The sequence below is a fragment of the Brassica rapa genome, chromosome A09 (genome assembly GCF_000309985.2).
Source record: "Brassica rapa cultivar Chiifu-401-42 chromosome A09, CAAS_Brap_v3.01, whole genome shotgun sequence".
Classification (NCBI taxonomy): Eukaryota; Viridiplantae; Streptophyta; class Magnoliopsida; order Brassicales; family Brassicaceae; genus Brassica; species Brassica rapa.
In genome coordinates this window covers 16,445,720-16,472,412 of record NC_024803.2, presented here as the reverse complement: position 1 = coordinate 16,472,412, position 26,693 = coordinate 16,445,720, and the positions used below count along the sequence as shown (strand labels likewise).

At 36.6% G+C, this 26,693-nt stretch overlaps 2 protein-coding genes and 1 non-coding gene across 3 annotated transcripts; all 3 read right to left on the bottom strand.

Annotated features, from left to right (window-relative positions):
- Positions 1-7,783: 7,783 nt before the first annotated feature.
- Positions 7,784-25,388, bottom strand: LOC103839360 (transcription factor HHO1). Its single transcript, XM_009115864.3, has 6 exons — positions 16,980-25,388; positions 16,414-16,703; positions 15,746-16,022; positions 15,567-15,643; positions 14,993-15,271; positions 7,784-7,984 (listed from the first exon to the last, which is right to left on the bottom strand). Exons 1-6 carry the CDS (start codon positions 17,122-17,124, stop codon positions 7,949-7,951), a joined length of 1,104 nt encoding a protein of 367 aa, XP_009114112.1. The 5' UTR covers positions 17,125-25,388; the 3' UTR covers positions 7,784-7,948.
- Positions 10,116-10,222, bottom strand: LOC117128616. The gene has a single exon (XR_004452010.1). It is a non-coding gene; the product is annotated as a small nucleolar RNA R71 (small nucleolar RNA).
- A 233-nt stretch (positions 25,389-25,621) lies between the features above and the next one.
- On the bottom strand, positions 25,622-26,693 carry LOC103839361 (allene oxide cyclase 3, chloroplastic). The gene is made up of 2 exons (XM_009115866.3): positions 26,386-26,693; positions 25,622-26,288 (listed from the first exon to the last, which is right to left on the bottom strand). The coding sequence occupies exons 1-2, from the start codon at positions 26,621-26,623 to the stop codon at positions 25,765-25,767; spliced, it is 762 nt and encodes a 253-aa protein (XP_009114114.1). The 5' UTR covers positions 26,624-26,693; the 3' UTR covers positions 25,622-25,764.

Below are 26,693 nucleotides of genomic sequence, written 5' to 3'. Positions count from 1 at the left end.
CACATGGCGGTGATTGAGCAAATGGTGAAACAAATGTTGGAATCTGGGGTTATTCGACCAAGCAGAAGTCCGTATGCGAGTCCGATATTGTTGGTTAAAAAGAAGGATGGAGGCTGGAGGTTTTGCATTGATTATAGGAGTTTGAACAAGATCACCATACCTGACAAATTCCCTATTCCTGTAATCGATCAATTGCTGGATGAGTTACACGGTTCTTCAGTGTTTTCCAAGCTGGATCTTCGTTCCGGGTATCATCAAATCAGAATGACGGAGGCAGATATTGAGAAAACAGCTTTTAGAACGCATGAAGGCCACTACGAGTTTGTTGTGATGCCGTTTGGCCTTAGCAATGCTCCAGCTACATTTCAATCCCTTATGAATGCGATCTTCAAGCCGTTCTTACGGAAGTTAGTGTTGGTGTTTTTTGACGATATATTGGTATATAGTAAATCAATGGAGGAACATTGCGAACATCTGCGTATTGTACTGGAAACATTGAAGCGACATAACCTGTTGGCTAATCGTAAAAAGTGTCTCTTTGCTCAAGATCATGTCGAGTATCTTGGTCATATAATTTCTCGAGAAGGAGTTTCAACAAATCCTGCAAAGACAGAGGCTATGCAGAAATGGTCGTCTCCAAGAACAATTAAAGCATTGAGAGGATTCTTGGGACTTACGGGCTATTACCGACGATTTGTTTTGGCATATGGCGTCATAGCTCGACCATTAACGGATCTATTTAAGAAGGATTGTTTTGAATGGACGGGTAAGACTCAGTTGGCTTTTGATCAGTTGAAGCAAGCTATGTCTACAGCGCCTGTTCTATGTTTACCGAAATTTCAAGAGCTGTTTGTGATAGAAGCAGATGCGTCGGGGTTTGGATTGGGTGCGGTTTTGATGCAGAATCATCGTCCTATCTGTTACTTCAGTAAAGCCTTGACGAACAGGGAACAGATGAAACCAATTTACGAAAGGGAGTTAATGGCTATTGTGTTGGCAGTTCAAAGATGGAAACACTACTTAATGGGGAGGCATTTTGTGGTTTATACTGATCAGAAGAGTTTGAAGTTCTTACTAGAACAACGAGATGTGTCGATGGATTATCAGAAATGGCTCACAAAGTTGCTGGGTTTTGACTTTGAAATCATTTACAAGGCAGGTTCAGAAAACAGAGCTGCAGATGGATTGTCTCGTATTTCACCGGAAGACAAGTTTGACAGTGATAGTCTGCTGTGTGCTTTGACAGTTTCTTCTAACTTGCAGATGCAAGATATATTTGAGGAAGTCGATTCTGATCCTGATATTCAACAAGAAATTAAGGAAATTATTCAAGGGAAGGGGTCGAAGAAGCACCTTACGATCATTAAGGGCCGGCTCTTCTATAAGGGCAGATTGGTTATACCGAGGACATCAAAGTATATTGGAATTATACTCCAGGAATATCATGATGGAGTATTTGGCGGGCATTCTGGCGTGTTGAAAACAATCAAGAGGATTCAAAGGTTGTTCCATTGGTCTAAGTTAAAAGACGATGTTCAACAATACGTATCGGAGTGTACTGTATGCCAGACCCACAAATACTCTACCTTGAACCCTGGTGGTCTGTTACAACCAATTCCACTTCCTACTGTGATCTGGTCTGAAGTTTCTATGGACTTCATTGACTGCTTGCCAAAATCAGAGGGATTTACGGTGATCATGGTAGTGGTGGACCGTTTGAGTAAATACGCTCACTTCATCGGCTTGAAACACCCATATACAGCTACGTCAGTTGCTGAGAAATTCATACGAGAAGTAGTGAGATTACATGGATATCCAGCTTCGATTATATCCGATCGAGACAGGGTGTTTTTGAGCAAATTTTGGAGAGAATTTTTTAGATTGGTAGGAACATCACTCAAGTTCAGCACAGCATATCACCCTCAAAGTGATGGCCAAACCGAGGTGGTGAATAGATGTCTTGAAGCTTATTTGAGGTGTTTCACATCTGCTAATCCGAAACAATGGTATAAATACCTATCATGGTGTGAATATTGGTACAATACATCCTACCATACTTCTATTCACACATCTCCTTTCAAGCTGGTCTATGGTAGGGAGCCACCATCCTTACTTCACTATGAGGAAGGTTCTACTACCAACTTTGAGTTAGAAGAAATGTTGAAGAACAGGGACGAGATGTTAAGCCAAGCTAAAGAGTTCTTGTTGAAGTCACAAGCAGCAATGAAAGACAGCGCAGATAAGCATCGTCGGGATCTTCAGTTCTCAGTGGGCTCTTCGGTTTTTCTGAAACTCCGACCATATAGACAGAAGACGCTGTCAAGGACATTCTGTCAGAAACTGTCTGCTAAGTATTACGGTCCTTTCACAGTATTGGAGAAGATTGGATCAGTGGCTTATCGTCTCGACCTTCCTTCGGATTGTAAGATTCACCCGGTGTTTCATGTGTCACAGCTGAAACCAGTGCTGGGAAGGAATCATTCAGTCACGAACTTACCATCTTCGTTTACGGCAAATGATGAGATTACCTTGCAGCCTGAGGAATTGACAAGTTGTCGCTATGATTCTGAGGGACATTTGGAGGTCTCGGTGCAATGGAAGGGCTTACCAGTACATGAGACGTCTTGGATGCGTGTTCGTGATTTGAAGAGAGACTTTCCTACATTCGAGCTTGAGGACAAGCTCAGTTTCATTGGGGAGGTAATGATAGGCCCTGGAGGGTATATTACCGTAAGAAGAGAGGAGGAGAAGATAGAATCTTGGATGCTGACGTGGAGAGTGAGAACTCGAGCTGAGGAGTTTGTTACGAGTCAGTTATGGCCGTTAGAAGAGAAGAGAGACTGAAGAGTATAAATAGTAGTTTGTCTTGTGTTTGTAATTAGCTTTTGAGTATTTTGTAAAAGGATCCTTAGACGTGAGGTCTTGGATATTGGCTTGATTCTCTGAGTGTTGAGATCAAGAGAGGGAGGTTGGGCGGAACGTTAATAAAATACATACAATCTCTTATCAAATATCTATGTTGTTTCAACGTATCCGTTTAGAAGCTAAGTTAATTATCTGTTCTTCAAGGTGACAAGATAGTAAACCTTCCCACCAAAAGGGAGAAAGAAAATCAGGGCCGGCTTACTAGGGGAACAAGCGGTGTACCACTCCAAGCCTAAATCCGTGTCTCCCCTGTATAATAATAATCAAGAGATCAAATTTTTTATAAATCTATATTTTTATATAAAAAATTATAAATATAATAAATAAAACTGAAAGTGGCCCAAAATTATTTGATATGTATATAATTTTAGTTTCATTACAAAATATACAAAATATTACTGATTAAATTTTAAAAATATTTTAAACATTATCTGCATATAAATTTTAGAGAGTTAAAAAAAAAAATTTCGCCCTAGAGCTACTAACAGTTTTGAGCCGGCCCTGAAGAAAATTTAACTTCGAGGTCTCGTAAAAAACTAAATTTACCGTTTATTTTCTGCAGCCGTCTGTTATTCATAGTCAAATAGAGTGAGAATAAAAAAAGTAAAAAAAAAGGAGTGAGAAAATAATAATTTTTGCTTTACGAGAGAAGTTTTGTGAATTGAGATCTTTTTTCAACGATATTAAATTACTAATAATAAATAATAATTAACGTGTAAAGATTTATATAAAACGTACAACGCCTTGTTTTTTTGGAGATTAATGGAGTTTTTTTTCTTTGAAAAAAGCTTTTCTTCAGGTTAATTTTGATTTTCAAGCTATCAAAATTTCAATTTTACTCAAAGAAAAATCATGGAACAAGTGAGATAGTAAAGAATAGCTATGTGTTAAAATGATTTGATTTGAGCCAGTAATAAAAGATGGCCGTATGATAAAAGACGGTAAAAGAGAGAGTATAATTAGAAATAGTAAGAAATAGTATAACAGGAGATGATGGTACGAAATATGCACCAGTTGGTAAATTTAACAAAACTTAGAACTAAAAATGATTATAAAAATTTAATTAAGTCAAACGGAAACCACTATTTACTATCTTTTTTTTAACGTTAAATATTATGTTATTACAAACTATAAAAATATTACAGACGATTTTACAGCCTACAATTCACAGGATCCACGTTTGACGGTACTTTTTGCGCCTTCCCGCAGATCTCTTATAAGCTTGTTCTCCATTAATTCGTATAATTTCGTATTTTCTGGAAATCAAAATTCAGATTTCTTGGTATAAAAGTATTAATGAACATTTAGTCAAACTACAGAGGAGTTTCCACGTATTTACAATCTAAAGTGACTGAATTTAAATATTTAGGTAACCTAATAAATTTTCTATAATTAACATTTTAAAGACACTAGATTATTTAACTGCGCTACGCGCGGTGTATATTTTGTATTGTTTTTTGCATTTATTTTTAAAAATTCGTTAACTTTATGTAATTTTATTTATTGAACTCAATTGTTTTGTCCTACAATTTTACGTGTTACTTGTAAATTTAAAATTTATAACTTTGCATATTTATCTATTCCTTTAAAATAGTGGTATTTTATTTGGATCATTGTGATCTGACAATTTTTTTATTATTTGAACATATTATTTCATATACTACGTGGGCATTTACACGCGAATGATATGGTATAATTTGGTAAAACTTGTCATTTTTGTATGTATATTTTTGCATTCTAGATTGTATTTAGTGTAAATTTAGAATATATTCTTGTCTGACACATTTAAACCGAATGGTTTTTACCATGTTCTGTATATATTTTGTAGTACAAAGTTTTCTATTTTTATTTTTTTACTTTTGAAAAAGGCTTAAGTTTTATTTTTAGTTTCTCAAATGTATCATGGATTATGTGTTGTAAAATATGTTTCTATCATATGAAACCAAAAAAGAATAAAATGATTAACACAATAAAGATGAGAATGTGGTGTATGGTTATTTTATTTCGTTTTGTAAACTAAATATGACATCTAAAATTTAGCAGGATTCCAAATTATAAGAAGTGATACCTTTGGCTAAGATTCAGCGAAAGAGTTATAAAGAGAGAAACAACGGAAGTTGAAACATCATCGTCTCTCATCTTGCAAAGATCAACGAAGGGAATTAAGTTTTAAAAATGGAGGTTTTTTAAATGTAGGATAACGGCAATTTCAAAGACATCAATAAGAACAATAAAGATGAAGTATTTTATTGGATTCAATAAATAGTGACATGGCAAAAAATCATATTTCATTGGCTGATTTAATTTGCTGAGGTGGATAGGCTCAATGGAACTTATATTACTTGTAATTTTAAAATTTATAACTACATATTTATCTATTATTTTAAAATAGTGGTATGTTATTTGGATCATTGTGATCAGACAATTTTTCTATTATTTGAACATATGATTCCATATTCTACGTGGACATTTACACGCGAATGATATGGTATAATTTGGTAAAACTTGTCATTTTTGTATGTATATTTTTGCATTCTAGATTGTATTTAGTGTAAATTTAGAATATATTCTTGTCTGACACATTTAAACCAAATGGTTTTTACCATGTTCTGTATATATTTTGTAGTACAAAGTTTTCTATTTTTATTTTTTTTACTTTTTAAAAAGGCTTAAGTTTTATTTTTAGTTTCTCAAATGTATCATGGATTATGTGTTGTAAAATATGTTTCTATCATATGAAACCAAAAAAGAATAACATGATTAACACAATAAAGATGAGAATGTAGTGTATGATTATTTTATTTTATTTTGTAAACTGAATATTACATCTAAAATTTAGCAGGATTCCAACTTATAAGAAGTGATACCTTTGGCTAAGATTCAGCGAAAGAGAGAAACAACGGAAGTTGAAACATCATCGTCTCTTATCATGCAAGGATCAACGAAGATAATTAAGTTTTAAAAAATAGAGGTTTTTAAATGTAGGATAACGACAATTTCAGACGATGAAAAATAAAGAACAATGAAGATAAAATATTTTATAAATAGTGACATGGCAACAAAATCATATTTCATTGGCTGATTTAATTTGCTGAGGTGGATATGTTCAATAGAGTTTATATTCCCATTTTAACAAAGAACGATTTTTATATTCCTACTGTTTTAGTTTTGTTTTCGTGCAGCTGTATGACAGGTTAAGACTGTTTAATTTATACTTAATTCTGTAATATTAATAGAAACATGTAATATTTAGAAAAAGTGTTTCCATTTCCACTGGTTTGGACCTAGTCACCATCGTGAAACGAAAGAATCTTTGAAAGTTTGATTTAATACTACTGATCATATAAGATATTAAGACTAATATCACAATGTCAAACTTGGTTTAATCGTCGTAATTAATCCCATTTAAGAGAAGATTAAAACATGTATAGAGACACAAACGTTGATAAACATAGAATGAACTAGCATTATACAATTACTATTTAGGTCTTGCCGAATATTCCCTATGGATACAACATTATATATTGTTAATTAAGTAATACGAGAAGCCACGAAAAGCATTGGTTGCTTTTGTTTCCCGTGTTTTAATATCGTCCTAAAGCAAGTATCAAGAGCTGTTTAGGCTTTTAGTGACTGCGAAAGGTCACATAAGAACCTGTTTTACTAGCTTAACCCAACCCTGGCCTTTTAATTAACAATATCTTTAAGGAAACCCTAACCTGATTCATGTTCTTTTGGATCTATCATCGAATTATTGTATTTATTGTCTATATAATAATATATACACATATCTACAGAATCCTAGAAAACTTAAAATATAATTGAAAATTTGAAATAAGATCAAACCTTCATGTCGAGAACGCCAATAGCTTTTCTCTAGATTCAAGTTTCCCGATGGTCTTCAAGTAAATTAGTTGTCAACTTAAAAATCCTCTTTTTCAAAAAAAAAAAAATCTTCTTAAAATACATCATTTTGATTCAAAATTAGATAGTACTAATACTTAAACCCAATAAGCATGGAAGTAGAGATTAATATGTCACACAAAGAGCCATATGAAATGAGCTCTAAAACTAAATGGCAAGAAAAATCAAACTTTTCCCGGTTTTCTGATTAAATCCTTAATCCTGATTTCGATTTAAGATTTACGTATTCATAGAATGATATTTTTTTTATATCAAAACTGAAGACGACAAACAAATCAACACTACGAGAAAGAAGACAACGTGCACATTTGTATTAATTTTCAAACAACAAGAGAATATAGTTTTTACAAGAAAAGTTATACATAGTTTTATTTTATATAGGAAATTTGTATATGCTCTTCACATTCCGGTATATTCTTTCCATGAAGAGGCCATATATTGTCTTCCAATTTCCGAATTGTCACCAAAAGTTAGCAAAAAAAAAAAAAAAAAACTTCCGAATTGTGGGTCTTTTTTATGGAATGAAAATAATAATAAGAAATTCTTCTTTTAAAGATATAATATACTACAAGTCTACAATATTTATTTTTCTCTAATGGCTTACGTATCTTATAACTACAGTAGTATACAACTAGCGTGGCCGACATATATATATTAGGGACGCAACTATTATATTTGTTCCTTTGTGGTGGCTCAAGTTTCCTAAAAATGTTGATGTCAATAATTTCGATTCTCTGTATGAATGACTGGGGAGAATTAGAAACATTGAAAAAAAAAACTAATTGGAGCCGACCAAGAAAAAAAGCTTTACTAGAAAGAATACGTTGTATATATATATATATATACTTTTATATTTTAGACTATAGTCCAGAACGATGTGGTCAGATATATTCGATCAACTTCATGATTTAGAGCTTCATATATCGACTATAGATTCAGTAAATTAATATGGATCTTTGATTTATGGGACAGCTAACAACAATGTGTACACAGTAAAGTAACAAATTCCATTTTATCCTATGTAATAGTATATAAACATTTTCGTATGAATTTCAATGTCTATACCCTTTGGTTTTCGTAATGAACTTTTAAAATAAAGTTATGATAGTTTTGCATCTTTAGTCTTTGTACGAGTGATATCTTGCATATTTGCATTGTTTTATCCATTCATCCATTAGCATTTTCATCATATAGATTAGGATTTAGCCATGTCTAGGTTGCATTTTGCATTCATTGTCCTCATTAGGTGTTGGAGTGCCACATGGAGTTCTTGGGGACATTTGGATGCATTTGGAGCTTAAAGGACGTGAAACAGGTGATCATTGGACGAGCAGAGCATGGGAGCGAGGTTCCGCAGCGACGTCATGAGGTCGCTCCAAAGCACCTCTCAGAGCGACCTAGCTAGAGCGACCCCGTGAAGTCGCTCGCCATATTCATCCCGTTGGAAGCCCAGAGCGACTTGCCCAAAGCGACGCACCGAGGTCGCTCGCATCTCACACCCCTCTCGGAGCGACCTCCCAAAGCGACACCCCGAGGTCGCTCGCGTCTCTATGGCGAGACGACAAGAAGCGAAGCCCGGAGCGACCTCTCAGAGCGACCCACTGAGGTCGCTCCCGAAGGCCGGAGCGACTTGTCGGAGCGACATGCCGAGGTCGCTCCGCGCCTATTATCTGCTCGATTTCTATTTTACTTAAGGGCCTTTTGGTCATTTCATTATGCACGTTTTACATTTCTAAAACCTATGTTTTAAACCAGTTTTGTAGCCACCAGAGGCAGATTATCTTCTATCTTTTGATCTATTGAGAAATACACAAGAACTCTCTTGAGAAGTTCATCTTTTGGGTTTTGATTTGTTATGTTCTTGTGTTCTTGTTGATTTCTTATCTATTTCTCTACATGATTAATCTGAAATCCAATATGGGTTTAAGAGGAATCATGGAGATTAGTGAGTAATCACCTTTGGAATTCATGGGTTAGGGAGATTAAGGGTGATTAGGTTAGAGCTAGGATGTTTTAGTGTAGATCATTCATATTTCCTTGCTAGTAGAGTAATATAATGCATCTTCTGAGTTGGCCACTCAGTTGTTGATCCTTAGGCATTTCTCACCCGAAAGGTGTTCGATGAAATGCCCGAGACAACTCTCCTAGGCTTTTAGTATACTTTGCCAAAGACATTTGTTGTTAAAGATGCTAAGATAGCTAATAGACTTGTTAGTAATGATTGCTTTCATATTATTCAACCAAAGACATTTGATGTTTGAGATATGTTAGCAAATGAGCATTCATCTAGACATAGAGCTTGCTTAGAATTGTGTCTAGGCTTAAGGTTGATAGTTTGATTGATCATTTGCCATCCTTAGTTCGATACTTGATCACCCAAGGTCTAATCCCTATGCCCATGAGTTCTCTTTTCCTTTAGTCAAGAAAGTATCATTCTGTTATTGCTTTCTAGTTTTAGTCATAGTTTAAAACTCATCTAAATCATTGGTTGCACTTAGATTAAGTGAGTACTTGCATTCTCAGTGCTTTGATATCCCTCAGAACTGGTTCGACAATCTTTTATACTACAACATTTGTCTTAGGAGCCTTGAAAACTCTTAACATCAAATTGGCGCCGTTGCCAAATTCTGAGTAGATTTAAACATTGAGATTTAGTCACTTGCTTGAGACTAAGTCATTTTTATTTTCTTTTGTTACTGATTCTCTTTCTTCACCTCCCTTTAATCTACAGGTGTATGAACTTGAGGAGCAGGGGTCCATCAAACCTAGTTCCAATAGCTGCAGACATCAGAGCTTTAGAGAGAGAGTGTGCTAGAAATAGAAGAGAAGAAGAGCAACAGGTTCACTTGCAGAGATTGAGTACTGATATGGGAGACATACCTCAAAACCAACAGCGAGCAGCTCGACCCATTGGCACTTACGACCGCCCCAACATTCATGGTCATAGATTGGGAATCCGAGCACCCGCTGTGGCAGCCAACAACTTTGAGATCAAATCAGGACTCCTCAATGTGATTGAGAACAACAAGTATCATGGCTTGGCTCTAGAGGATCCATTTGATCACTTGGACAGGTTCGACAGCTACTGTGGGTTGTCAAAAACCAATGGTGTGTCCGAAGATGCCTTAAAGCTTAAGCTATTCCCTTTCTCTTTGGGGGATAAGGCACGTCAGTGGGAGAAGTCTCTACCCAGCGACTCCATCACCACTTGGGATGACTGCAAGAAAGCATTCTTGGAGAAGTTCTTCTCTACTTCAAGAACTGCTAAGCTGAGAAACGAGATTTCCAGCTTTCAACAGAAGAACTTGGAAGGCTTCAGTGAAGCCTGGGAGAGATTCAAGGGCTACCAAGCTCAATGCCCACACCATGGCTTTTCTAAGGAGAGCTTGCTGAGCACATTCTACCGTGGTGCTCTTCCTAAGTACAGAGCCAGACTGGATACAGCTAGCAATGGGTTCTTCTTGGGGAGAACTGAGGAGGATGCAGAAGAGTTGGTTGACAACATGGTAAAGAGTGATGCAGTCTACAGTGGAGACCACGACAGAGGCAGTAGAACAGATGATAAGCAGACGAGGAAAGAGATCAAAGCTTTGGAAGACAAGATCGACCTACTCATTGCTGAAAAAGCAACCCAAGAGCAGCTGAAGTTTGTTGGTAACTCCAAGCAGGAAGATCCACTTGCTGTCAATGAGGTTGAGGGTTTGGAAGGTCAAGAGGAGTTGTGTTTCATCAACAACAATGGTAGCTGGTACAAAAAGGAGCCCAACTTTCAGTACAACAACTACCAACAGAAATCCTATCCCAACAACCAACAGAGTGGTTATCCGCCTAGAAACAACCAGCAAGGCAGCTATCAGCCTCAGCAAAACCCCTCGTCTGGTTCCTCTGCTCCTCAAGAGAGCAGCACTGATACCTTACTGAAACAAATCTTGGAGTCTCAGACTAGAAGTGAGAAGCAAGTTGGTTATGAGTTGAAGAACCTTCATTCCAAGATTGATGGGAGCTACAATGAGCTCAACAACAAATTCTCACACCTTGCTTCTACAGTCAGGAATTTAGAGAATCAATTTGCTTCCATGAACACTCACCAGAATCGCCAGCAAGGATCTCTACCTGGAAAGTCTGACCAAAATCCCAAGGAGGCCAAAGCTATCACCCTTAGGAGTGGTAAGCAGTTACCTCCTAGAACCCTCACCAAGGATGCTGAGAAACTAGGTGAGGGGGTTGCCATCAACATAGATGATGAAGTGGTGATTGTTGATGAGAAGATCAATGACGAGATCTTGGAGAAGATAGTGGAAGCCAAAGGTAAAGGAAAGGTTGGGGAAGAGAAGAAGACAGTAAAGGATGGTGAGTTGTTACTCCAGCAAGTGAAAGTTCTTTTGTTCCTCTCCCTATGAACCCAAACTTCCATTCCCTGGTAGATTCAAGAGGCAGCTGCTAGAGAAGTACAAGGCTCTGTTTGAGAAGCAAATGAGTGAAGCTCAGGTTGCAATGCCCATCATCGATGCTTTCATGTTGATTCCTCAATACAGCAAGTTCCTGAAAGATGTTGTAGCTGCAAAGAAGAAGGAGATGGAAGGCATGATGATTCTTACCCATGAGTGCAATGCCATCATCCAGAGGCTTGATGTTCCAGAGAAATTAGAGGATCCAGGAAGCTTCACACTACCTTGTGCTCTTGGACCTATGGTATTTGAGAAAAGTCTCTGCGATTTGGGAGCTAGTGTCAGCTTGATGCCTTTGTCTGTTGCAAAGAAGCTTGGATTCACTCAGTACAAGAAGTGTAGACTCTCTCTGGTGTTAGCTGATCGTTCAGTGAAGTATCCTGTGGGCATCTTAGAGGACCTCCCTGTGAAGATTGGAAGGTATGAGATACCTACAGATTTTGTGGTGCTTGAGATGGGTGAGGAGGCTCAAGACCCATTGATTCTAGGAAGGCCATTCTTAGCTACAGCAGGAGCTATTGTTAATGTGAAGGAAGGCACGATTGATCTCCATTTGGGTAAAGAGAACATCCTCCACTTTGACATCAAGAGGAAAATGAGGAAACCAACTGTGTTCGGGCAAGCCTTCTACATTGAAGAGATGGGCACTCCTGCTGATGAGCACCTTGAAGAGTTACCACCTGAGGACGACGAAGAGGGAGCATCTCCCTCTACTCATTTCCCATAGAAGGTAACCCACCACACTCCCTTGTATATACCATTTCATTTTTGCATATTAGTCTTCTTTTCGGTATCTCTCTCTACTTGACGACACAGAGACTGTGTAACTCAAGTTTGGGGGAGGTACTAAGTATTTGATCATGTTTGCTTTGATGTTGTTTCATTGAGTCATGCATGGCATACCTATTTGCATAGATAAAAAAAAAAATCAATCATTTAGTTTGCACCATTTGCATTTTTAGGAGAGTCTAGAGCATATAGGTTGCATTCACTTGCATTGGGAGCAATGATTTTGAATGCCTTGTAAAGAACACTACGTTGCACTTGACTAGCTTTTGCACCTCTCAAAAAGACTTGTATGTTTCGAGCCTTGAAAACTCTTCCTGAAACTTGTTGATTGCTGAAACTCAGTCTTTGAAGCCAACTACAACCTTATTTGAACTGAACGAACTTAATGCTTCTTGCTCATGGTCCCTTGTGTACTGAGTCATGGCTATACACACTTGAGTTGTCACATCTTTTATACCAATCTTTTTTGACAAACTCTAGTGGTAGACCACTCCCAAAACCTTTTCCTCCTTTTAAAGCTTTCATTGTTTGATGAGTGAGGCCTTTTTCGGAAAGTCTTACATGTGCATAATGTTGAGAGTATCGGGAACGACAATGCTTGATCTTCATTCTTGCTAGATTGGACACTCTATTGTCTAGCTATAGGTGGGGGTGAGTGTTGTGATTATGATTGGGAGAAATGAAAAAGGAAAAGAATAGACTCTTTGTGCTTAAGTGAATTGTTTTATTGGGACCAGTATAGAAGCCTCTAGCTCAAGTTTTGAAAAGTCTTGGCCCCCAGCCTAAAAAAAAAAAAAGGGAAAAAGAAAAACGAAAAAAAGAGAAAAAAAAAAAAAAAAAGAAAAAGGGGGCTAGCAAAGTTGTTAGGAGCTAAGAAATGTTTTGAGGTTGTGAAAAATCCCTTGTAGATTTGAAAGAGAAGGAGTTAAAGTTCTTAGGATCTTTTGGTGAGAGATGTGAGTTGGGTTTGACATTTGGGAATGATTGTGTAATTGTATGTTTGGGAAAAGGGTAGAACAATGGAGATTGAGCATTGTATGCATGAGTTGGTCCCTTTCTTAGATATATTATGTGCAATGTCAAGGCTACTTGTTTTGAGAGTAAACCACCTTAAAGATCATATGTTTTGAACCTCTTGAATCACTTGAATAAAAGCCTTCCCTTACCCAACCAAATGACTTGGACCAACTGACCATTTGCAAGAATTCACCTGATGTTTTGTGCTTAATGAATGTGAGAGTTGGTTGATTTGAATGTGTGGATGCTTGATGATGAGTGTAAGAACAAAAAGAGTTAAGATAGGCCTAGAGAAGCTAGAGTGTAATAAGAGAGTGTGCTAGTTGTGTTTCTTTTGGCTATGTGCTCCCTCCTTCAACCTCTCTCCCTATGAGTTCTAGAAAGTTCACTTGTGGACAAGTAAAAGAACAAGTTTGGGGGAGTTGATAACTTGCATATTTGCATTGTTTTATCTATTCATCCATTAGCATTTTCATCATATAGATTAGGATTTAGCCATGTCTAGGTTGCATTTTGCATTCATTGTCCTCATTAGGTGTTGGAGTGCCACATGGAGTTCTTGGGGACATTTGGATGCATTTAGAGCTTAAATGACGTGAAACAGGTGATCATTGGACGAGCAGAGCATGGGAGCGAGGTTCCGCAGCGACGTCATGAGGTCGCTCCAAAGCACCTCTCAGAGCGACCTAGCTAGAGCGACCCCGTGAAGTCGCTCGCCATATTCATCCCGTTGGAAGCCCAGAGCGACTTGCCCAAAGCGACGCACCGAGGTCGCTCGCATCTCACACCCCTCTCGGAGCGACCTCCCAAAGCGACACCCCGAGGTCGCTCGCGTCTCTATGGCGAGACGACAAGAAGCGAAGCCCGGAGCGACCTCTCAGAGCGACCCACTGAGGTCGCTCCCGAAGGCCGGAGCGACATGCCGAGGTCGCTCCGCGCCTATTATCTGCTCGATTTCTATTTTACTTAAGGGCCTTTTGGTCATTTCATTATGCACGTTTTACATTTCTAAAACCTATGTTTTAAACCAGTTTTGTAGCCACCAGAGGCAGATTATCTTCTATCTTTTGATCTATTGAGAAATACACAAGAACTCTCTTGAGAAGTTCATCTTTTGGGTTTTGATTTGTTATGTTCTTGTGTTCTTGTTGATTTCTTATCTATTTCTCTACATGATTAATCTGAAATCCAATATGGGTTTAAGAGGAATCATGGAGATTAGTGAGTAATCACCTTTGGAATTCATGGGTTAGGGAGATTAAGGGTGATTAGGTTAGAGCTAGGATGTTTTAGTGTAGATCATTCATATTTCCTTGCTAGTAGAGTAATAATAATGCATCTTCTGAGTTGGCCACTCAGTTGTTGATCCTTAGGCATTTCTCACCCGAAAGGTGTTCGATGAAATGCCCGAGACAACTCTCCTAGGCTTTTAGTATACTTTGCCAAAGACATTTGTTGTTAAAGATGCTAAGATAGCTAATAGACTTGTTAGTAATGATTGCTTTCATATTATTCAACCAAAGACATTTGATGTTTGAGATATGTTAGCAAATGAGCATTCATCTAGACATAGAGCTTGCTTAGAATTGTGTCTAGGCTTAAGGTTGATAGTTTGATTGATCATTTGCCATCCTTTGTTCGATACTTGATCACCCAAGGTCTAATCCCTATGCCCATGAGTTCTCTTTTCCTTTAGTTAAGAAAGTATCATTCTGTTATTGCTTTCTAGTTTTAGTCATAGTTTAAAACTCATCTAAATCATTGGTTGCACTTAGATTAATTGAGTACTTGCATTCTCAGTGCTTTGATATCCCTCAGAACTGGTTCGACAATCTTTTATACTACAACATTTGTCTTAGGAGCCTTGAAAACTCTTAACATCAACGAGTAGAAGAAGACATTGCAGGAGAGCTACACCGAATAATTCCTTTGTTAGAGCATCGTGATCTTTCTTCCGAAATAGTCCGACCAAAATTTGATTGGCTCGGCCACTCTGCTTGCAACGGACCATAAATCCCGATGGTGGTCTCACCCGCTGTGGCAGCATTGGCCGTGGAGTGGCTAGCTTGAGGGACCCATATCCCACCGACGACTACGAAATGTTGCGTTTGAGAATCTCTCTTGTTAGGAATTGTTTGGCCAGGTCGTCTTGTATGCAGCCTGTATTTCTATTTATCATCCAAGAAGAAATATTTTAATTAAATATGTGGGCAAAATTTTTGAAGATAAATAAATAAATTTAAGGTCTAATCGCAGTTTTGACAAAAAAAAAGTCGCAGTTTTGTAAAAAGAATAAATCGATAAACTTTTACTGTAGTCTTCAAAAATTCACGTGTGGAAGTGACTTAATTTGGCAAGAAACATATTTATTTTTTTTGTACCAATTATGGAAATTCTATTTTTATCGTATAAGCTAGTTTTACTATTAAATGAATTTTGTACCAATTATGGAAGTGACTTAACCTGCAAATGACTTTTAACTTCATCATTTGTTAACCCATCAACCTTCATTAGCTCTCTTATCTGTTTCGGAGTAGCTACTGCAAAATGTCGTTATTACAATATAAATTAATTGAATCCCCTGAACCCTATATATCAAAATTATGAATCTTGAAAATGTTAAATGAAATCAAGAAACGCACCATGAGGACCACCAAGCTGTTTAAGAGTGTTCAAGAAGCGTCTGTGCAACTCATGTGACCAACACCGCCTATGCTTTCTCCGCCCTATCCCGCCGCTACCACCGCTGATGTCTTTTTCCGCCTCCATCTTTTGCCGACCGCTAATACTCGCCTGAGATTTATCGTCGCCGCTTTTTCCGTTGCTCGTTTCATAACATGGCGGCTGATGAGACGTTGTTCCGTTGTCATTTCCGTTTATCGCTTCTACCACCGTTTCTGTCTCCTGTTGTGAGCGTTCCTGAAAACGCAAGACAGATTTAAACCTAAGATTTTCGAGTTATGAGTTAATACTTGTTTGCAATTGCGTTTACATGATATGGCTTTTCTTTGTTAACTACATATGAAAAAGTCAAACGGTGAATAGAAATATAAAAGTATATATTACATTTAAAGAACACAAATATTAAAATTCTCATAAAAACACGAATGCAATGCATTCCAAACAATCAAGGCCATAATCTTTCCGTTTTATCATATTTATTCTGAAAAAAAAAAAGAAATTTCAATATCTTCAGATTGTTCCAGTCCAAATATTATATATCGGCATTTTTAAAGCTAGAATAACATATTAAATTCATTTATCAAACATTTATACAAATAACAAAAATATATTCAAAGTAGAATCTTACCAATTTCTTAGAAAGAACGGAGTCAGGTTGGTTCCAGAGCTGAACAGACTTGAGCCATTCAGATTTCATGTTCTTGTCATCGCAATCTAGGCCAGTTTCATTAGATTCATGTTCATCATCAGCATCAACCTCTTCTTCTTCCCCTTCTAAGGAGGTTGAAGAGTGTTTGATAGGTCTAAATAGATCCAGGATGCCCCCACATTCTCCGGTCGTTTGCTCGGAGCACTCCGATTGTCCGCACAAGTTCTCCATTGTCGCCTCTGATATCTCCTTTTTATATGTCTCGATCGCTAAATTCCCAAATCCATAGATAATTAAAATCTTCAAAAATATATAGGTACAAACCCCTTTCAGTATATATATATATATAGATCTCATACATATTTAAATCAAAATTAAATAGCATATGAAAAAAACTTTTGTTCATATACATATTGAAAAGTTCAAATACAAAAAACCACAAACTTGAAATTAAAAATACTGCAAAAATGTAATAGTTACACATGTACTTGTGTTTATACATATATATCGTATACGTAGATGCTATGTATTTATAGATTTATTACCCTGAGTGACAAGCTCTAAGCAAAGAGGAAGCTCGCGTTGGAAGACATTGATCTTGCGGCGTTCTTCTTCAAGAGCTTTGATGTACTCACAACATCTTACACGTTTCTCGTTGTAGTTCTTCATATTGCTTAAGCTATTAATCATGGTGATTTTAGAGATTAATCTACTTTATTTTATAGCTATGCAGTACTCTTTAAACAAAAAGATGGGGTTGTGTCTCTTTATAAAGAGAACAAATATATGGCTCTATAGGGTTTCTCAAGGATCAATATCTTTAAAGAGAAGCCGAGCCGTCGCATTTCAAGTCGAATCTTAGCTTTTGTTTATAAAATATGTAATATACCTTGATCCCCCAAATTTAGTATAAAATACAATTGACAGGTTAGAATATCAGAATACGAAGGTGGGTTGTCTTGTTGTAGTAGTATTAAAAGGAGTGGTGAATATACGCCATTCTAGTTGCAAGTTTCTCTGTAATTTTTTTATAAAATTATTTGGGTTTATCCAACCACGGTGTATAGTTACATACAGGAAAAATGTAGTTGTAGCAATATATAGATTGTTATGAGTCATTTTGTGTGCGATAGATATGCAAATTCCCTCTATCCGAATCGAGACTGATTACTTAGATTTGATGGATATGACTATAAACTCGGTCGAATGGCCGGTCTTCATTTCAATGATAACTTCGTTTCGCCTTTTGCATGATATTTTTGGGAGTTTGAGCTTAAGACATATATTCTTAAGAACTAAAATGTCTATGTGGATTCATTAGCAAAAGAGGATCGTATCAAAAGCGTAGTATTATTCCATGTAAACCAGACAGGGTTGGATAGAAATGTTTTCCGAAATTACATTTATATCGACCAAAAATATGTAATACTAAGCTATTGGTTTCTTATGTCAGGAATTTCACATAATATATTATGTTGTGCTAATGGATTATAACCCAATGAACTTTAGACATGGTATTAAAAACCACTTGATCCGATATGAATATGGTATCCGCTATGGATATTGATGCTAACTGAGAGTGATATGTGGTTCTGTCTAAACTGGATAAATCCCTAACTGCCTTTCAGCTGAATCCTATATTTTATAAATTCTCTTAATTTCACATACAAACTCCGGTTCTTGATCCAATTTGTATACACGTTTACTTTTGTAGATTGTTATATCGTTTCTAAATTCAATACGTGGGAAAAAAAAACTCAAACGTGCATGAGCTATTTTGTTTTAATAAGCATTGATTTCACACATACAAAATCTTCACAAAACGTTGAAAATGTATTTTGCAACAATCCAAAATGAAAAGCCAAATGTCTCTTCGTAGATAGCCTAAACATGGGAGAAGAAAAAGCCTTACATATACTAACTAGCTTATTTCTTAGAAAACATTTATATGTCATAGGACCTTGACATTTTGTTAAATTCGCTTAGAATCTTATCCATATATACAAATATGTTAATATGTTTATCTGTATATTCAGATACAATGCCAGTCCAGAGTGCCTAATCTGAGATTTGACCGGTCATTAAAATTGTCAATTTACCACCGAGTAAACCAAATATGCGAATGTTTCTTTCCAACATAATGGCGAGCCAATGCCTTTCCCAATCAAGGCATATTATAATGTAGTTAATACATTTATATGATGCTGTTTTTCTATCCTTATTTTCAAATTTATGTGAAGTTTTAATATTATAATTAACTAATAGCTGTATCAAAAAATGGTCTTCTCTAGAATTCGAGATTTGTGTTTGATGGGCTTATCTGTTTTGATTAGATTGTAACGTGTTCTTAATTAATAAATTAGTTGTCAAATGAAGTTTAGAGTTACATATGTGTATCATTAATATTGGATTACAATTTGTCCCTTCGGAGTCTCAAAAAGCCATACTCACCGTTGATAATGGTTCAAATCAAATCGCCAACGACCGCTATCAAACATTCAAACTATCAAACGAAACAACTCCATAATGCTAATACTCCAAAAATCCTTCCTTATGTATGTTTATAACTTGGGCTGTATTTATTTGAAAACTATTTCCCTTCCACAATTCTCCAATATTCTTAATACTCCATTTGACCAAAAAACCAGAATTATCAACATGAATTCAATTGATTATGGTGCAAAAATAAACTAGCAGAAGCTATTTAACACTGGTATACTAAAATTATCAGTAAGTTTTGGGGCTACTACATATATAATTATAGTAAAAATCATCTAGTATCACATGTTATTATTAGTCTACAATTTAAAATTTATTTATAATATAATAGTACAGTTTCTTTTTTCCTGAGGTGACACGTCAGTATTTTGGTGGGTCTCACTTTTAAAAAGTATGAAGAAAATGTCTAACTTGTGGTTCAAACCTCGGTTATTGAGATATAAACACCAACATTTATACCGCTAAACTAAATGATACTTTGTACATTGATGGCCAAAACTAATATATATTTACGAAGATCGGAAACCTTTGCTTCTTCGGTTTTCTCTGTGGGCCGGGCCTACAAGTATATTATGAGTTTCATTTTCAAATGAGGTTCATCACGTTATATGAAAAAAACAACAATTATAGTTTTTTCATATTGTAAACTGTCTTCGTTTAACATGAGTTAGAGTTTTTTTCATCATTGTCTCAGATAAATCTGAGTTACAGAATTGCGCCGTGTGTCTATTCACAATCTAATTTTTCACCGGTGAACTCTTCATCTCCCCATCTTAAATCGCTTGATCTTAAATGTTCCTGATTTGTAGCCTTTCTGTAAACCCTATATATATGATTCTCATCTTTGATGAACTCAATCTGCGTCAACACAAAACTCATTGATTCCTCTTATCTTTAACGATCTTCTAGAAAATGTCTCTCTGCCCTCGCTAGTTCCTCAAACCTGCGTTCCCGGCATCCGTCACTCAACCTTCGAGTCTCTCCGTGTTGGTCGTAGTAGTCAGAGCATAGCCTATAACCTCCTCGCTTATAGGATTCCCTGAACTTCAAGAAAGACAGTGAATTTATGGAAATCACGGTTCTCTTCCTTGATGAAAATGTAAGTTAATCTTCGATTTATCACACTTATTTAATATAATTGTTTTTAATTGATTTCTTGATTCTTTGTTAAATAATATTATTTGCAAATTCCGTGATTCATGGGTTTATTCTCACTGGACGTGCTAATCATTACATGCCATCTTTGAAAGTCGGTTCCATTGTGAAAGTCGATCGTTTTGAGGTTGCTAAGTGCTCAAGCATTTACAAAATAATTGATCATCCATTCCTCATTTGTTTCATCTCACCAACTATTATTGATGAAGTCATCACGGGTGCTCCTAAGATTAATCTCCAATTATAATTAGACTGTTTGACAATTTCCAAGTGACTGCGAACATAAACCTAGAACTCCCAGGTATATTATCATATTTCATCTAGGTTTATAATATGTTTCGTTATCATAACTGATATTTAAACTCTGAGATGTGGTTGAGCAAATCCGTTCTGTCCAAGGCTCTAACCTTAGCAAAGAAACAAATCGAGTCGTTATCCGTCTCCTCATTGATCCGTAAGAAACAATCAACACACAATTTCCTTTATATTATTATCTATATTGTGCTAACATCAATAATCAAAAATATTTCTTACCCAAATTCTGTGGTCGTCTATTTATCTCCCTTACTTATCAACCTAATTTTACGCAAACCTTTATTTTGCAGCTTAAAAGAAACCACAACAACCCAAACAATCAAATCACCAAAAGCTAGAATTCTAAATAAGACGAATCATTAATGATCACCTCTTTTTTTTGTCTAATCTTAGAAATAAACTTCAAAACAAATATACCAAACCAATCATATCAACTAAAACTCAACAACACATACATCGAGTCATCTAAACAAATACAAACTACACGGCTAACTATTTAACAATTTACAAACTTACTTTCGCAACGACACATACACCGAGTCAGCTAAACAAATACAAACTACACAGCCAACTATTTAACAATTTACAAACTTACTTTCGCAACGAATACGACAACAAAGATCAGTGAAATTACCTAAACAAAAAAAAGCATAGTAAGTTATGAACTCTGATAAATACAGCTAACAATAATTTTTGTTTACATATTACCCATCAAATAAAAAATAAACAAACACATCCACAACATGAGATACAAGAGACAATCCCGACAAACACAAAGGCGGCAATAACATCTCCACCTGGTCACTCCTCTTGTCTTATTAAAAATAGCTTACATGCCCGTGTCAACAAGTCAATACTATTGTCTTCTTATGAGAAATACATAAATTCATTTAAAACTCATTAAAGCCCAAATACTCAGAATTTTCACTCATTTTATAGTTATTTCTAAAAGACTTCATGTATTTGTTTTAAAGGTCCGGTAAGAGCAACAAATTTAAAAATAAAACAAAAAAATATAACAAACATAATAAAGATAATAAAAATTATTTCTTAATAGTAATACATATAACTTACACAACTAAACTGGAGAAAAAATATCCAGAAACAAAAAAATACTCTCAACAACTTTAATGTAATTTATGTACTCTCAACAAGACAATAAACAAATTAAAAGACAAACAAACAATAAGTCTCAGTGACACAACAAACAACAACACAAACTATATCAATCACATTACTAACACAGTTTAGTCCTTCATAAGTGGACAACAATGCATACACAGTTCATCATCACAATTCTAACCCTATAACAATAAAAAAAACTTGAAAAACAACTCAAAACGCAAAATTCACAACTACAATAACCCTAGCAAATATTGAGATGAAACAAGAACTCTGTCTACAACCCGGCGCTTGCGCGGGGACAATGCTCCTAGTGTATCTAATAAAACACATTTGAGTTGAAGCATACTTCTAATCGCTATCAAAAAACAGTTCAACGCAACTGTGAGATAGAAGCTTTTTTTTTTGGAACATTATGATTCTTAACCCATGCCACCCACAAAGACTTTGATTTGGTGAAGAAATTTCATATCTTTTTTTCAATATATGTAAAATTCATTAAAAAGAAAACTAACTTTTGTACATCAAATATATCGTGTTGGACCTAATTGATTTTCTAGAAACCAGAAAATCATAACAATTAAACAAAAACAGAGTCTAAACCCTTGAAGCAAATCAAAGCTGCAGCAGAGCTTCATAATTTTGATGGCCCGTCGCAGATACCGTTAAGCACCAGTTACGAATATGCCTATCAATCATCTTAGCCGGAGAGCCTCCTACCATAAGCGTTGCTTGATGACGTCTATTGTTTCTCTCCCACCATATGGAGTGAAGAGTGATCTGAAATGTGTAACGCAACAGAAACTTGAATTTTTGATCCTGAGTTGTGTCCATTCTGAGGTGAGTAAGATCTCCTCAAACCGTAGTAAATCGATAACCTAAAAGCCCTCGTGTTAAGAGTGACCACATTTCCGCAGAGAACACACAATCGAAGAAAATGTGTTCATGAGTTTCAGTCTCCCGCTGACAGAAAATACATAAGAACTTATTCTGCTGTTCCAAGTGGCCATAAGATCTCCCGTTGTTAGTCTGTTATGAATAGCTAACCAGGTGCATAAAGCATATTTTGGGGTTGCATACTGCCATTGCATTGTCGGATGCACCTGTCGAATGAGAATCCAGGTTCGTTTGGTGCTAAAATGTGGCATGTATGTGTTGTCTTTTTGTTTCCATAAAGGGACATAAGCTGATACAATCATCATGGTCCTTTGGTTCTCCAAGGCTGTCTCGATCATATTATAAATCTTTACTCGGTGAGTTTTTTTCCTACGCACTACAGGAGAGGCCACTGAAGCAGTTTCTCTAATACCCATCTCAATACAACCTCTTGCACCTACCAAGTCAGATAGGCATCCCATATATATCCAAGTGTCATACCAAAACGAAGTTGATAGACCATCTCTTACATCCATTTGGCAGAAGGTTTAGCTTTGTCTCTTTCTTTCAGCAACTTATACCACATCAAGGACCCCATAGATGTGTTATTCTTTCACTGTTCAGAAGTTTCCTTGACGAATAAATTTGTCTGGACCCAATGATCCCATAAAGATGGCTGCAGTGATGTTAGTCGCCATGTAAGTTTTAGACAACTCACCATATTTGCTTCTTTCAGAGGCTTTAAACCTAACTCACATTCACTCTTTGGTCTGCAAACTACACCCCACGATATCTTTGTCTTCCTAGGATTCAACACATGGCCTGACACAAGAATGCAGAACAGAGGCGATCTATTTCCTTGAGGCATTCTCCTGTAATCAAAAGAGGACATCCAAAAATTGGTTATACTCATGAGAACATAGCATATTAGTTGTAAGTGTCTTGCCGTCGACAAAAAGCGATTTGTCCATAAGTTGATCCGTTTTCTTATTTGTTCAAGTAGAGGCTGATAGTCTTGAGCTCCCATCCATTTGGTTGGAGGAGGAAGCCCGAGATATCGAACATGAAGTTTGCCTGATTCAAAATGGTATTGCGCTTGGACTGCTTGGTGAGTTGAATCAAGACACCCATCATAATAGATAGTTGATTTATCCATGCTAATGCGAAGGCTTGACATTCTTGCGAAATTGTCAAAAAATTCTACGATACTGTCGATTGATCAAAAATTTCCATCAGTGAAAACCAGAATATCGTCAGGGAAACTCAAATGGGTGAGTCCGAGATTCTTTTATTTCGGATGGTACCCAATCTTACGATCCAGAGCTGCTTTATCCAGGAGTTTTGAAAGGACGTTTATACTGATGATGAATAAGTAAGGTGAAAGTGTGCAGCCTTGGCACAACCCTCTTTCACTTTTGAAAAAACCTGCTAGTTCCCCATTCACGTGAACTGAGAAGAAAACTGTAGTGACGCAGATTGAAATCCAGTGAATAAACTTCTGTGGAAAACCCATATCCTCAAGAGTATTAAGAATAAAAGTCCACTGAACATAGTCAAAGGCTTTCGAGATATCAATCTTGATCGAACATCTCTTAGAAATCGAATCTTTATGATAGTCTTTAACCAACTCTATCGCAAGAAGAAGATTTTCAATAAGAAACTTATCTTCAACAAAATAGATTGGTTGGGGTTAATGAAATCTGGTAATATTACTTTCAGCCGATTAGCAGTAATCTTTGAAATAACTTTATAGATAATATTGCAACATGAGATCGGTTGGTAGACCTTCATGTGACGAGCCTCCAGCTTCATTGGTATGAGAGCCAAGATTGTTGTGTTAACTCCTTTTGGAAGGAAACCTTTAGTAAAGAAAGACTGAACGGCTATAGTAAACGCAGAACCGATAATATCCCAAGTCGCTTTGAAAAATTCTGATGTATACCCATCTGGACCCGGAGATTTTTCACTTGGCATTGCAAAAAAGACTGCCCTAATCTCCTCTGCAATGACCTCCTTTGTCAGTTGAGCCAGCTCTATTTCACTGCAGCGATAAGGCAAAACTCTCTCTCAGACCTCCACTGTAATTCCAGTGTAATCATGCGGCTTATGCTGCAAAAATTCTTTGAAAAACATTCTGCTTCAGTCTTAGTATCGAATGCAGTCCATAAATCTGCCATCATCGCATTGAATCTCTTTGATAGAGTTCCTGATCTCGCGCATTGTGGCTGCTCTATTAAAAGATTTGTTGTTCTTGTCACCCTTCTTTAACCAATGCATTTTTGATTTTTTTCTTCAGAAAGCTTTCCTCCAAATCAGAGACATGATCCCATATCTTATAAGTTCTATTCTCTGCTTCCATGTTCTGCTGTGTTGGATTTGCTAGGTTCACATTCTATTTATCGAAGAGAATGGCCAGAGCTTCTTTTGACTTCTGTGTTAAGTTGCCTAGACCATCTTCTGCTAATTCTTGAATGACTGGTTTTAAGCCCTTCAGTTTTTTTGAGAAACAGAGGAGTGATAAAGTCGACTGATGAATTGGTTTCGTGTCTCTCCAGAACTGGCTGACTGTTGGCTTAAACTCCTCCAGACTCGCTGTGGTATTTTCAAATTTGAAAGGCGCTTAGGCCGTGGAACTTCAGAGTGCAGATGGATTCAGCGTCGAGAGTGATCAGAACACCCACCTCCCCCAAAAATATTGTACTAGTATCGAAACATACCAAGCCAGTGATCATTAAACAGGACAGGATCAAGCTTCTTGGAAATTTCATATCTACTTGAACACCATTTCAAATTTATCAATATAATAATCAATCATGAATCCTTTTAAGAACCCATAGATTTAGCCACACCCACAGATTTTTATGCTTTGACTGGTAAGTAAGACACATTAATATCGTTGATTGAGTTGCGTTGAAGTATGCCAACATAAAAAGTAGATTACTTGCTTTAGTAGTAGACTAGTAGCATTAACATGTAAACACTGTCAAACTGTAACAAAACACAATAAAAATGCGTTATGTACCATTAATTCCATCACCAAAATTGTTTTAACGTATCAACATTTTAAACAATAATATTTATTTTAATGATTAATTTGTTAATCACGTAGCTAAAATCAAAATTTTCCCTTTAATTAGCAATACTGAGAGGTACATAATCATTACAAATTAATATTTGTTAGAGTTCCGTGTTGTATAATATTTGTTATAAACAGCAAAAGTCACAGCTAAATAAAGATAGTATTCCACCAACACAGCGTTAACTAAACTCATACAACTCATCAAAAGATTCGATTACAAACAAAATAAAAGTGTAATTTATTTTTAAAAACAGTTATTAAAAGAATACGAGAAAAACACAAGACTAATTAGTAAAGTTTTTAATGGTTGCGCCTGGCTCCGTCGCCTTAGCTTCCGGCGCCGGTTTCACATCCTTCGACGGCGAAACCGCCGTCCCGGTAAGCTCCAACGGCAAATCAGCAATACCCTTTAAGTAAAAAGTGTAGAACAATTTTGTCGGATACACAAGCTGACGAAGCTTCACTTGTCCGTACGCGCCTTCAAAGATCCCGGAGCCACCAGTGACGGCGAGGAACGTGTCTTCGTAAGTCAAGTACGGTCCCTGTACGGACAGGTGGCCATAGTCACCCAAGTAGAAACTGTAAGTGGCTTCGAACCGGTCACCGTTCTTCTCCGGGACGTGTTGGATCAAGACACAGAGACCGGCGGTGATTCCCACGCGCTTTTTGAGATCGCCGGTGTAGAGTTTGTTGGTGAAGGGCACGAGATCGCCGAGGCAGAGCTCTGGTTTCTTGCCGAGTTTTAGAACAGCTGGGCTGTTTCTATCTCCTTCGTTGAGTTCGTACACGTTGAGTTCTTGGACTTTACCTAAATAAACAAGACACAATATTATAAATTGAGTAATTTTCTAATTAAATCTGTGGAAAATGTACGGAAAGACAAAACAAAGGATCAGTTGACTTACTTGGTCTGGCGTTTTCTGACTTTCCCCAGTTCCAGAAGAAAGCTCGAGTAGGGGAGAGATTCTTGGAAGTAGATCTTGATTGGGAGGAGAAATCTGGACCGTTAGATGAGATCCCAAGGTTTTGGAAAGATCTGGAGAAACCTAGAAAAGAGCTTCGATGAAAGTGGTGATTATGGGAGAGATTGCCGAGAGAAGTCTTAGAGATGGACTGGAGAGACATCGCAGAAGAAGTAGCCATTTTATTTCGTATGTTAAGGGAAGACTTGGAACTTGGTTTGATTGATTATGAGAGTAGAGATTGGGAGGAT

Bases quoted from the DNA above. Each gene is read 5' to 3' on its own strand.
- LOC103839361 (XM_009115866.3), bottom strand. From the start codon at position 26,623: ATGGCTACTTCTTCTGCGATGTCTCTCCAGTCCATCTCTAAGACTTCT. The intron at 26,289-26,385 runs GTAAGTCAACTG...TTGTTTATTTAG, and splicing joins GTCAGAAAACGCCAGACCAA to GTAAAGTCCAAGAACTCAAC.
- LOC103839360 (XM_009115864.3), bottom strand. From the start codon at position 17,124: ATGATTAATAGCTTAAGCAATATGAAGAACTACAACGAGAAACGTGTA. The intron at 15,644-15,745 runs GTGCGTTTCTTG...GACATTTTGCAG, and splicing joins ACAGCTTGGTGGTCCTCATG to TAGCTACTCCGAAACAGATA. The intron at 15,272-15,566 runs GTTAAGTCACTT...GATGATAAATAG, and splicing joins AAGTTAAAAGTCATTTGCAG to AAATACAGGCTGCATACAAG.